This window comes from Pongo pygmaeus, chromosome 8 (genome assembly GCF_028885625.2).
Source record: "Pongo pygmaeus isolate AG05252 chromosome 8, NHGRI_mPonPyg2-v2.0_pri, whole genome shotgun sequence".
In the NCBI taxonomy this organism is placed as follows: Eukaryota; Metazoa; Chordata; class Mammalia; order Primates; family Hominidae; genus Pongo; species Pongo pygmaeus.
In genome coordinates this window covers 73,588,562-73,601,907 of record NC_072381.2, presented here as the reverse complement: position 1 = coordinate 73,601,907, position 13,346 = coordinate 73,588,562, and the positions used below count along the sequence as shown (strand labels likewise).

The 13,346-nt window shown below is 41.5% G+C and overlaps 1 protein-coding gene across 4 annotated transcripts in view; it reads left to right on the top strand.

Annotated features, from left to right (window-relative positions):
* LOC129006698 (ATP-dependent RNA helicase DDX50) overlaps positions 1-13,346 on the top strand; it is a 46,499-nt gene that overhangs the window by 24,881 nt on the left and 8,272 nt on the right. For all 4 annotated transcript variants that reach the window (XM_054436644.2, XM_054436645.1, XM_054436646.2 and 1 more), the window contains 4 exons: positions 8,853-9,014; positions 9,453-9,572; positions 10,664-10,737; positions 11,606-11,765. In XM_054436644.2, coding sequence (XP_054292619.1) covers positions 8,853-9,014; positions 9,453-9,572; positions 10,664-10,737; positions 11,606-11,765 — 516 coding nt within the window. The remainder of the gene's footprint in view (positions 1-8,852; positions 9,015-9,452; positions 9,573-10,663; positions 10,738-11,605; positions 11,766-13,346) is intronic.

Genomic DNA, 13,346 nt, shown 5'->3' with positions numbered 1-13,346 from the left:
GAAACCCAGTCTCCACTAAAATATAAAAAATTAGCCAGGTGTGGTGGTGCACACCTGTAGTCCCAGCTACATGGGAGGCCGAGGCACGAGAATCACTTGAGCCAGGGAGGCGGAGGTTGCAGTGAGCCGAGATTGCGCCATTGCACTCCATCCTGGGCAACAAAACAAGACTCTGTCTCCAAAAAAAAAAAAAAAAAATTAGCCAGTTGTGGTGGCACGTTCCTGTATTCCTGTCTACTTGGGAGGCTGAGGCAAGAGGATTGCTTGAGCCCAGGAGTTAGAGGTTGCAGTGAGCTATGAACATGACACTGCATTCCAGCCTGGGTGACAAAGTGAGACCCTGTCTCTTTTTTTTTTTTTTTTTTGAGACAGAGTCTCACTGTCGCCCAGGCTGGAGTGCAGTGGCGCCATCTCGGCTCACTGCAAGCTCCACCTCCTGGGTTCACACCATTCTCCTGCCTCAGCCTCCTGAGTAGCTGGGACTGCAGGAGCCCACCACCACGCCTGGCTAATTTGTTGTATTTTTTAGTAGAGACAGGGTTTCACCATGTTAGCCAGGGTGGTCTTGATCTCCTGACCTTGTGATCCACCCGCCTCGGCCTCCGAAAGTGCTGGGATTACAGGCATGAGCCACTGCGCCCGGCCTTTATCTTTTTAAGAGACAGGTTCACCGGGAGCTGTGGCTTATGCCTGTAATCCCAGCACTTTTGGAGGCCAAGGCGGGCGGATCACAAGGTCAGGAGATCGAGACCATCCTGGCTAACATGGTGAAACCCCTTCTCTACTAAAAATACAAAAAATTAGCTGGGCGTGATGGTGGGCGCCTGTAGTCCTAGCTACTCAGGAGGCTGAGGCAGGAGAATGGCGTGAACCAGGGAGGCGGAGGTTGCAGTGAGCCGAGATGGCGCCGCTGAACTCCAGCCTGGGCGACAGAGCAAAACTCCATCTCAAAAAAAATAAATAACATAAAATAAAATAAATAAATAAAGTCCTCTATAAACAGATAGATGGTAAATAGTGAAAGAGTGGTAGAGGGTAATTGATTTACCTTTCTTTTCGTTGCTTTAAAATATTCAGTAGCAGTTCTCTTGCAGAAGCTATTGTTTAATCTTGAAGAAATTGTCTTGCTACAAAGACTGGGGGAGAATTCCCCTTTCAGTGGACAATAATCTGTTTCTGTGATTTGGAGAATGGAATTCTCCATCCTCCATTCTGCTGGGTGACTTTGCTATTTAGATAGAAAGTACTAGTAGTATCTCATTATGAGTTATATGGGATTTTATGGATTACAGAACCCGAATAGTTTTTTGTTTTTATTTTTAAATTGTAATTTACTTGTAAAAAGTCAAGTTTTACTTGGTTTCCCCCAGAAACAAATGCCTTCTAAATTCTAAACAGCTGGGTTTGGTGGTGCACCTGTAATCCCAGCTACTCAGGAGGTTGGGGCGGGAGGATCGATTAAGCTCCAGGCAACACAGCAAGAACCCCCTCTCTGAATGAAAGAATCATTAAACAGTCTCTGTCTCTCACACAGAGATACACACACACACACACACACACACACACACACACACACTTTTGGAAAAAATAAATTACTCAAAAGTTGGAGACCTGGAAACCATCACTGATATCATGAATGTAGTATGTTCCTCTTAGGACAAATTATCAAGTAAAAAAAAACCCTGTGTTCTTTTTTTTTTGAGACAGGGTCTTACTCTGTCACCCAGGCTGAAGTGCAGTGGTGTGATCACGGCTCACTGCAGTCTCAATCTCCCAGGCTCCAGTGGTTCTCCTACCTCAGCCTCCCAACCAGCTGGGACTACAGGCATGTGCCACCACACCTGGCTAATTTTTTATTTTTTGTAGAGACAAGATCTCCTTGTGTTACCCAGGCTGGTCTTGAACTCTTAGCCTCAAGCAGTCCTCCCACCTCGGCCTCCCAAAGTGCTGGGATTACAGGCATGAGAAAAAAACCTGTGTTGCAATTTAAAAATTCACTATGAAAAACCGTCCCACTTATTTAAATTATGTTTGTTTATAACTTTTTTTCAAAAATTAGATGTTTCTTCTCTTGAAATATTTTTCTTAACTTGGGTTATATGATAACCACGCAGGTTTATTTTCTTCTTTGGCTAACCTTTCCCAGTTTCTGCTGAGGTCTTTTTGTATTCTTTTCTGTACTTTAAATATTGGTATTCCTTACAGATCTGATTCTTACTCTACATATTTTTCATGGAGGAAAAAAGAATAGTAATTAATAGCACAGACTTGGGAGTCAGATTGGGGTTTAAATCTCAGTTGTGCTACTTACTAGCATAATTTTGTACCTACGTACATATGCACACATACTTACGTACATATATTGTCCTGCTTTTAAGAAGTGGTATTTCAAGTATCTGCTTTTGGTGAAGAAAAAGTAAATTAAAAAATATATATATTTGCCAAGCATGGTGGCCCATGCCTGTTATCCCAGTACTTTGGGAGGCCAAGGCAGAAAGATTGCTTGAGCCCAGGAATTTGAGACTAGCATGGGCATTTTATTTATATAGTAGATATGTTTTTAAAGGGAGTCTTATGCATGAATTAAACATCTTAAAATGTATTATGGAAATTGTATTAATTAAGCTTCCTATTTAAAGGGATACTTTTGAGCCGGCCGCCATGGTTCTTGCCTGTAATTCTAGCTACTCAGGAGACTGAGGTGGGAGGATCTCTTAGCCCAGTATTTTGAGGTTGTAATGAGCTGTGATTTTGCCATTGCACTGTAGGTTGGGCGACAGAGCAAGATTCCATCTCCTTAAAATAAATGAATAATAAAAGGATGTTTTTGTTAACAATTTCCCTGGGAAGCCAAGACAGGAAAAGTTCTTGAGGCCAGGCATTCAAAAGCAGCCTGGAAACATAGCAAGAATCTGTCTCTACAAAAAATAAAAAAATTGCCTAGGTGTGGTGGGACACACCTGTGGTCCAAGCTACTGAGCAGGCTGAGGTGGAAGCATTTCTTGAGTCCAGGAGGTCGAGGCTACAGTGAGCAATGATCATGCCACTGCACTCCACCCTGGGCGACAGAGTGAGACCCTGTCTCCAAAATATATAAATAAAATTAAAAAGGTGGTATTAAAAATTACTTTCTTTTTTAGCATTTTAAGATTTAGGTGGGCCAGGCACAATGGCTTACGTCTGTAATCCCAGCACTTTGGGAGGCCAAGGCAGGAGGGTCACTTGAGCTCAGGAGTTTAAAACCAGCCTGGGCAACATAGTGAGACTTCGTCTCTATATTATTTAAAAAGAAATTGTTTATTTAAAGCATTTTGCATAGTGCATTTCTTTTCTCGAAGCAAGGAGTCAATTAGTATAGGAATATGGAAGTATAGATATGTATAGATAGATCTAATCACTCCTGTGGCTCCAGTCATTGAGTATATGGTAATGATACCCAAATCTTTTTCTCACTGGGATCTGCCTCAAGAATACTAGACCTACTGGGTACAGACACACCAACCTTTATGTTCCTAAACCTAAATTAATTAACTTTCTACACTCCTATACCCACTCTGTCTCCAACATTCCCTAGGGCTAAATAATACATCTACCCATTGCTTAAACCAGAAATTTATGTATCACTCTTGAATTTATTCCTTACCATCCAGCCAACTGCATAATATTTTTGGATTATATCTCCTATGGTTTAAAGTGTTCCATTTATTTCCTTTTTCTTTCTTTTTTTTGAGATGGAATCTTGCTCTTTCACTAGGCTGGAGTGCAGTGGCGTGATCTCGGCTCACTGCAAACTCCGCCTCCTGGGTTCAAGCGATTCTCCTGCGTCAGCCTCCCGAAGCTTGTATTACAGGCGTGTGCCACCATGCCTCGCTAATTTTTGTATTGTTAGTGGAGGGGGGTTTTGCCATGTTGGCCAGGCTGGTCTGGAACTCCTGACCTCAAGCAGTCCACCCACCTCTGTCTCCCACAGTATTGGGATTACAGGTATGAGCCACTATGCCTAGCCTGGTCCCTTTCTTTCTTTCGTTTCTTTCTTTCTTTCCTTTCCTTTCTTTCTTTCTTTCTTTCCTTTCTTTCTTCCTTCCTTTCTTTCCTTCTTTTCTTTCTTTTCTTTCCAGATGGAGTTTCACTCTTGTTGCCCAGGCTGGAGTGCAATGTTGTGATCTCGGCTCACTGCAACCTCCACCTCCTGGGTTCAAGTGATTCTGCTGCCTCAGCCTCCTGAGAAGCTGGGACTACAGGCGTGCACCACCACACCCAGCTAATTTTTGTATTTTTGGTAGAGATGAGGTTTCACCATTTTGGCCAGGATAGTCTCAATCCCTTGACCTCATGATCCGCCCACCTTGCCCTCCCAAAGTGCTGGGATTACAGGCGTGAGCCACTGCGCCTGGCCTCTTTTTTTTTTTTTGAGATGGAGTCTCACTGTGTCACCCAGGCTGGAGTGCAGTGGTGCGATGTCGACTCACTGAAACCTCCATCCTCTGCCCCTGGGTTCAAGTGATTCTCCTGCCTCAGCTTCCCTAGTAGCTGGGATTACAGGTATGCAACACCATGCCCAGCTAATTTTTGTATTTTTAGTGGAGACGGGGTTTTGCCATGTTGGCCAGGCTGGTCTGGAACTCCTGACCTCAAGTGATCCGCCCACTTTGGCTTCCCAAAGTACTGGGATTACAGGTGTGAGCCACTGTGCCCAGCCTGGTCCCTTTCTTCCTTCCTTCCTTCCTTCGTTCCTTTTCCTTTCCTTTCCCTTCCCTTCCTTCCTTCCTTCCTTTCTTTCCTTTTTTTTTTTTTTTTGATGGAGTTTCACTCTTGTCACCCAAGCTGGAGTACCATGATGTGATCCCAGCTCACTGCAACTTCTGCCTCCCGGGTTCAAGCGATTCTCCTACCTCAGCCTCCTGAGTAGCTGGGATTACAGGTGCCTGCCACCATGCCGGGCTAATTTTTGTATTTTTAGTAGAGATGGGGTCTCACCACGTTGGCCAGGCTGGTCTCAAACTCCTGACCTCAGGTGATCCACCCGCCTTGCCCTCCCAAAGTGCTGGGATTACAGGCGTGAGCCACCGTGCTCAGCCTTCATTTATTTCTTACACCAGTTGCAGAAGCTAAACATCTGAGAATCATGTATAATGTCTCTCTTTCCTTTATACATCATTTCTGCTCCCTTGAGTATGTCCTTCCAATTTCATCAACTAGTTCTTGAATTCAGTTATGGTGTAACCTCTACTTACCTTTCCAGCCTCATCTTATACTTCCCTCTCATTTTTTCGTTTTGTGCACACACTCCATACATGCCATGGTTTTGTTTTTTTTTGTTTTTTTTGGGGGTGGGGAGACAGGGTCTCACTCTGTCCCCCAGCCTGGAGTACAGTGGCACAATGGCTTATTGGAGCCTCAACTGCTTGGGCCCAAGTGATCCTCCCACCTCAGCCTCCCAAGTAGCTGGGACGACACGTGTGTGTCCCTACACCTGGCTAACTTTTTATTTTTTATAGAGATGGAATATCCTTACATAGCCCAGGCTGGTATTGAACTCCTAGACTCCAGGCATCTCCCGCTTTGGCCTCCCAAAGTGCTGGGATTACAGGCATGAGCCACCATGCTGGTCAGCTCTTGAATTTGTAGTCTACCTTGCCTAGCAACTCCTACTCATCCTTCAGATCTCAGTCCAAAGCATCACTTTTTAGGGAATCCTTTCTTGCCCCAAGCTAGGTCAGATTGTGCTCTTATAAAGCCTCATTGCCTCTTAGACCCGTGCATCATCCATTACATTCATTGTCTAAATTTATTTGCATGCCTAATTATTTGATTAATGTCCATCTTTCTGACCGGGATATAAAGACTATGAGGACAGAAGCAGTCTTATTTTTGTTCACCTTTTTATCCCTAGTGCCCAACATGTTGTAGGTCATTATATATTTGTGGAGTAAATAGGTGGTCATTGTCACCATCTTAGTGAGGCCACTGATAACCTCTTTATTTCCTTTTTTAGAAACAGGGTCTTGCTGTGTCACCCAGGCTGGTGGGTGGGTGATGGATCATTAAAAAAAAATATATACCCACACACACACACACACACACACACACACACACAATTTTTTTTTTTTTTGAGATGGAATTTTGCTCTGTTCCCCAGGCTGGAGTGCAGTGGCACAATCTCGGGTCACTGCAACCTCCGCCTCCCGGGTTCCAGTGATTCTCCTGCCTCAGCCTCCCGAGTAGCTGGGATTACAGGCGCCCGCCACCACACCCGGCTACTTTTTTAGTAGAGATGGGGTTTCACCATGTTGGTCTCGAACTCCTGACCTCAGGTGATCCACCTACCTCGGCCTCCCAAAGTGCTAGGATTACAGGCATGAGCCACTGTGCCTGGTCATATAATTTAATATGTTCATGATATTTTTCTGCTTATAATCATTCAATTGTTTCATATTGTCCTCAGGGTGAAGTTCATATTCTATTCCAATCTCATCTCTCACTCCCTAACGCCTCACCCCCGCTCCCTTTTCACGCTGTTTCAGCAGTGCTCAAATATTTGTAGGTTCCACTCCCCATTCTTTATGTATGATATTTCTTCTACCAGGAACTCCCTAGCCTTCTGCTCCTTCTTTTACCTACTAGTTTCTTATGATGTCAGGTCTCAGCTTCAGTGCTGCTTTCCCCTCAAACAAGACTGAGTTAGATTTCCTCTTAAGTATTCCTGTAACACTCTGAACCTATACCTGTGATAGCACACATCATACGGTATTGAAGAGCCTGTCAGCTGGTTGTCCCAGAGCCGTTTCTTTATGAATGTTCTGGAACCAGGTATAATCCAGGCAGATAGCAAGTGCTCACTGAATTCATTCATGTATGCATTAAGCTATTTAGATACCAAGGCTGAAATACTGTTGGGGTTAAATTACTGTTTTGAACTTCTGTTTTTTGAGACGGAGTCTCACTCTGCCACCCAGGCTAGAGTGCAGTGGAGTGATTACGGCTCACTGCAGCCTTCACCTCCTGGGTTCAAATGATTCTCCTGCCTTAACCTCTCGAGTAGCTGGGATTACAGGCATGCACCACCACATCTGACTAATCTTTGTATTTTTAGTAGAGATGAGGTTTCACCATGTTGGCCAGGCTGGTCTTGAACTCCTGACTTCAGGTGATCCACCCACATCAGCCTCCCAAAGTGCTGGGATTACAGGCATGAGCCACTGAGCCTGGCCTGATCATTGTTATGAACTTTTTGACTTTAATATAGTGGCCAGGAATACTAGGAAGTGTATTTATAATACCAGGAAATTAGCAGCAGAGATGAAGATCTACCTAATATAAATAGGTTCAGTGTCACTAATGCAGCAGAGATGAAGCTCTATCTAATATAAATAGGTTCAATGTCACTAAAAATTACAGACATGTAAATTAAAACATCATTGGGAAATTATTTTTGCCTATTAAATTCACAAAGATTACAATGATTTATAATATACAAGCTGGGTAGGATATGTTGAAATAAATACTCATAGAGTATTGAAGAATAAAAGGTACACAACTTTTTTTATAATACAGTTTTTTAAATAATACAGTTTCTATTAAAATGCTACATGTTCATAATTTTTGACCCAGAAATTCAACTTCTAGATATGTATCCTACCGAAATATACAGATACTGAGGCATTCAGAGATACAAGTACAAAGTTACAAAGTTGTTCATTGCAACATTGTTTGTTTTTTTTTTTTGGGGGGATGAAGCTTCACTCTTGTCCCCCAGGCTGGAGTGCAATGGCACGATCTCAGCTCACTGCAACCTCCACCTCCCGGGTTCAAGCTATTCTCCTGTCTCAGCCTCCCAAGTAGCTGGGATTACAGGCGCCTGTCACCACGCCTAGCTAATTTTTTGTATTTTTAGTAGAGACAGAGTTTCACCATGTTGGCCAGGCTGGTCTCGAACTCCTGACCTCAGGTGATCTGCCTGTCTCGGCCTCCCAGAGTGCTGGGATTACAGGTGTGAGCCACCGTGCCCGGCCCATTGCAGCATTGTTTCTAAAGGTGAAAATGTGAATACAGCCCAAAAGTTCATCAGTAGGATATTGCTAAAATACATGCTGGTGCATCCATATGAATAAATTATATACAGTTTAAAAAAATTAAGTAGCATTTTATCTATAGATGTGGATAGCTAAGATACACTAAATTTATCAAGTAGGTTACAAAACCCTACCTATGTAATATCCGTGTTATAAATAAATACATAAAGTCATAGTATATGCTAGTGTAATGTGAGTATGTGTGTAGTAAAAAAAAAAGTGGCCGGGTGTGGTGGCTCACGCCTGTAATCCCAGCACTTTGGGAGGCCGAGGCCGGCGGATCACCTGAGGTCAGCGAGTTCAAGACCAGCCTGATCAACATGGTGAAACCCTGTTTCTACTAAAAATACAAAAATTAGCTGGGCATGGTGGCAGGCACCTGTAATCCCAGCTACTTGGGAGGCTGAGATAGGAGAATCGCTTGAACCTGGGAGGTAGAGGTTGCAGTGAGCCGAGATCGCTCCATTGCACTCTAGCCTGGGCAATAAGAGTGAAACTCTGTCTTAAAAAAAAAAAAAAAAAAAAAAAAAAACTGACAGAATATTTACCAAACTCTTAGCAGTGTATTATTTCTAAGTCACTAGTATTAGGGAAGCTTTTACATTTTATGTTAAATATTTTCTGTCATGTTTGACTTTTTTTTTTTAACAGTAAGCATGCATTGTTAAAATTATCAAAGTAAGATTTAAAAACATGCAAACAGAGCACAGACTAGATGATGTTGTGGTGCTATCAGTTGCATGAGCTGTACACTTAATTTTCTTCCCCTTTCTCAAATAGAATGCCCAGTGTTTACATGGGGACATTGCACAGTCACAAAGAGAAATTACACTAAAAGGCTTCAGAGAAGGTAGTTTTAAAGTTTTGGTGGCAACCAATGTGGCTGCCCGTGGTTTGGACATTCCTGAAGTTGACCTGGTGATTCAAAGTTCTCCTCCTCAGGTAGGAAATGGGATTTGATTTGGGAAAAATAAGAGCAATTTTATAAATTCCCATTTAATTTACAACATATTGCTTGGGATGTGAAAAATATGTCATCTCTTCTTGCTCTTAGCCATTTTTTGTTAGTGTGGTATTAAATTTATCAGATTCTGATATCTTTGCAGATGATTAACTCTATTGCTTGTATTTGAAGCATGGAGCTACAAAATCAGGCAGAGAATTACAAAAAGTTGCCATAAAGAAACCTGGGATGAGGTGGATTAAAAGGTTTTAAATCATGTTGCCTTTACCCCAAAATCCACACATATAAATTGTTTGGTATGTTGAAAAGGGCAACAGGATTGAAATAAATATATTATTATTAACATTATTATTTGGATTCCGGAATGACTGGAACTTGCTAGATTTTTTAAAAGTATTACCTTTTATAATCTTTAGGATGTTGAGTCCTATATCCATCGCTCTGGACGCACAGGTAGAGCTGGACGGACAGGGATTTGTATATGTTTTTATCAACCAAGAGAAAGAGGTCAACTAAGATATGTGGAACAAAAAGCAGTAAGTAGAGTTAAATTATTTCAGGCTTATTGTCTAAATGGTGCCTTAAAAGAGAGCTCTTCTTATATTTATTCTTACAAGTAGGTCTTCATAACTTTTCTCAGTTTAAGCTGCATTTGGATGTGAAGCCTGCGGAGATCTAAATTTATATTAGCTTCAAGACTTTAATAAAGCTTTTATTGTGAAGACAGTGGAGCTGACTTTCTCATCTTTTCCTTGAATTTCTCTCTTTATACTAAAATCAGAAGTGCATTGTGATTTCAGTACTTCTTAGTCCAGCATTGTAAATGGGTGACTAAAAGATTGTCTTGGTATAATAGTTAAGATTCTTTTAAGTATGGTACAATAGACAGTTTCTAAAGAAAGTGTACATTTTCTGTGGTCTGGATTTTTTGTGGTATTTCACATTTTTTCCTATTTTTATATGTGTTTTTATATGCTATTTCATATACTTTGTAAAATGAGATAGTGTAATAAGGAAAAAAGCTGATAAATTTAAAAACCTGTTTTTTTTTTTTTTTTTTTCCCAAATCAGGCTTGTTTTACAAGTGAAATTCCATGATTGTAACTAAGGGGCAATTCAAAAAATTGTTTTTCTCTTTCTGAAATTTGTAATTGATGATTTATGAGAAAAAAACAGATCTTGGCTGGGTGCAGTCACTCACGCCTGTAATCCCAGCACTTTGGGAGGCGGAGATGGGCAGATCACTTGAGGTCAGGAGTTTGAGACCAGCCTGCCCAACATGGTGAAACCCCATCTCTACTAAAAATACCAAAATTAGCTGCGCATGGTGGTAGACACCTGTAATCCCAGCTACTATGGAGGCTGAGGCAGGAGAATTGCTTGAGCCCGGGAGGTGGAGGTTGCAGTGAGCCAAGATCACGCCACTGCACTCCAGCCTGGGCGACAGAGCAAGACTGTCTCAAAACAAAAACAAACAAACAAAAAGATAAAACTGATCTTTTAATCTGCTAGGGCTGTGAAATATTTAAATGCAAGAAATAGAAATTCAACGAACTATTAAAATATTAATTTAGGAATTAATTGTAAAGACTTCCATTTTTCTTTAATGTAACTCTTTCATTTTCAGGGAATTACTTTTAAACGTGTAGGTGTTCCTTCTACAATGGATTTAGTTAAATCTAAAAGCATGGATGCCATCAGGTATGCTTTCCGAACTTGCTGAATAATTGTTTCTTTTGTATTAGGCTATTCATCTGTAAGCTCTCCCAGTTCAAATAGCAGAAAATTTTACCACCAGTTTTACCAGCAGACATTTAGTTATATTAAAATATAAAAATGTCAGCCGGGCACGGTGGCTCATGCCTGTAATTCCAGCACTTTGGGAGGCCGAGGCGGGCAGCTCATGAGGTCAGGAGATCGAGACCATCCTGGCTAACACGGTGAAACCCTATCTCTACTAAAAAATACAAAAAATTAGCCAGGCGTGGTGGTGGGCGCCTATAGTCCCAGCTACTTGGGAGGCTGAAGCAGGAGAATGGTGTGAACCCGGGGGGCGGAGCGTGCAGTGAGTCGCGATCGCACCACTGCACTCCAGCCTGGGCGACAGAGCAAGACTCCGTCTCAAAAAAAAAAAAAAAATATATATATATATATATATATATATATATATATATATATAAAAATAAATGTGGCTGAGCACTGTGGTGCATGCCTGTAATTCCAGCACTTCGGGAGGCTGAGGTGGGCAGATTGCTTGAGCTTAGGAGTTTGAGACTAGCTTGGCCAACATGGCGAAACCTTGTCTCTACAAAAAATACAAAGATTAGTCAGGAGTGGTGGCGTGTGCACCTGTAGTCCCAGCTACTTGGAAGGCTGAGGTGGGAGGATTGCTTGAGCCCGGGAGGTTGAGGCTGCAGTGAGCCAAGATCGTGCCAGTGCACTCCAGACTGGGTGACAGAGCAAGGCTCTGTCTCAAAAAAAAAAAAAAATTACTCCTTCTTTTTCCCATTTATCTTATCTTTTATTGTTTCCCTGTGTCTTGACCAAGAATACTATTTTTAAACCATAGGTCTCTGGCTTCCGTTTCTTATGCTGCTGTTGATTTTTTCCGACCATCAGCTCAGAGACTGATAGAAGAGAAAGGTGCAGTGGATGCATTGGCTGCAGCTTTAGCCCACATTTCTGGTGCATCAAGCTTTGAACCACGATCTTTGATCACCTCTGATAAGGTAGAAATCTGTGAGAAAATTGTACATGAGTGGGAAAAGGTTAAAATTGAACATAGTAAATATTGTATAGTGAATTATTGTGCTTTTTGTGCAGAAAAAAACTGTTTTGCTCTATGAGAAACTGGTCTCCTTATTTTGCTCTACTCCCTAATAAATCCTTTTTTGACAATCACCTCTTCCAAATTTTTCAAACCCACAGAAAAACTGAAAGAATAATGCAGTAACCACATATGATCCACCTAGATTCAACTGTTAAAAGTGTGTATCATTTGCTTTATATCCTTTTTTAGCTCTAATTTGTAATTTTTAAAAAAATATGACATGTAATAATTGTACATATTTATAGGGTATGTAGTGATGTTTCAGTACATCTGTACATACCATGTATAGGGATCAGATCAGGGTCATTAGCATATCCATCATCTAAACATTTATCATTTGTTTGTTTTAGGAACCATTCAATATCTTCCTTCTTGCTTTATAACTTTATAAGTATTTTTTTTTTTTTTTTTGAGATGGAGTCTTGTTCTGTTGCCCAGGCTGGAGTGCAATTACGTGATCTTGGCTCACTGCAACCTCTGCCTCCCGGGTTCAAGCAGTTCTCCTGTCTCAGCCTCCTGAGCAGCTGGGACTACAGGCGCACGCCACCACGCCTGGCTAATTTTTGTATTTTTAGTAGAGATGGGATTTCACCATATTGGTCAGGCTGGTCTCAAACTCCTGATCTCAGGTGATCTGCCCTCCTCAGCCTCCCAAAGTGCTGGGATTACAGGCGTGAGCCACCTCACCCGGCCTGTATTTTTTTTTCTAAACCATTTGAAAGTAAGTTGAAACACCGTGATATCATCCCTAAATATTTCAACATGCATCCTCTGACAATAAGGATATTCTGCTACATAACCACAATATAATACGCTCATCTGTGAAAATTAATGATAGTTCTGTATCATCATCTAATATTTAGTTTATATCCATTTTTTTCTCATTATCCTGAAAATGTCTGTCTGTCTGGGTATTTGGAGAGAAATATAGGAAATGCTCACTTTGCACAGACCTTTGTTAACTGAAACTTGTATCCCAGAACCTACATTTCATTTTGTAAGTTTCCATGGAATCCTGCAAAGTAAGAAATAGACTCTGCACAATTAACACAGTAGCATGCAAAGAAAGAAATGCCTGTGTGTGTGGAGGGGTTGTGTAAGTGTAACACCATCTGAACTGGCCTGCTGCCAGATTTGTATCACATGTCAAAACATACCACACCAGAACCATTGGTGCAGATAGCTCAGAGATTTTTTACTTATTCAAGTATAAGTGAGGGGAGTTTAAATAAGAGTTCTGTTATGTCTGAGTGGAGAGAGTGAGTGAGCGAACCTGGTCCTGGAGACATCTATAAGATTAGAGCCTGCTGGTGGATTTTCAAATAATAACAAAACAGACTAATTTTGGGCAGCACATTCCTGTGATGGGGAGGAGGAAACAAAAAGGGCAGGGCAGGTTCACTTGGATGTGACTTATTTGGTGTAGCACAAATGAATGTTGCTGGGGTATCTGATGGTTTCTACCTGGTAGGTGTTAATA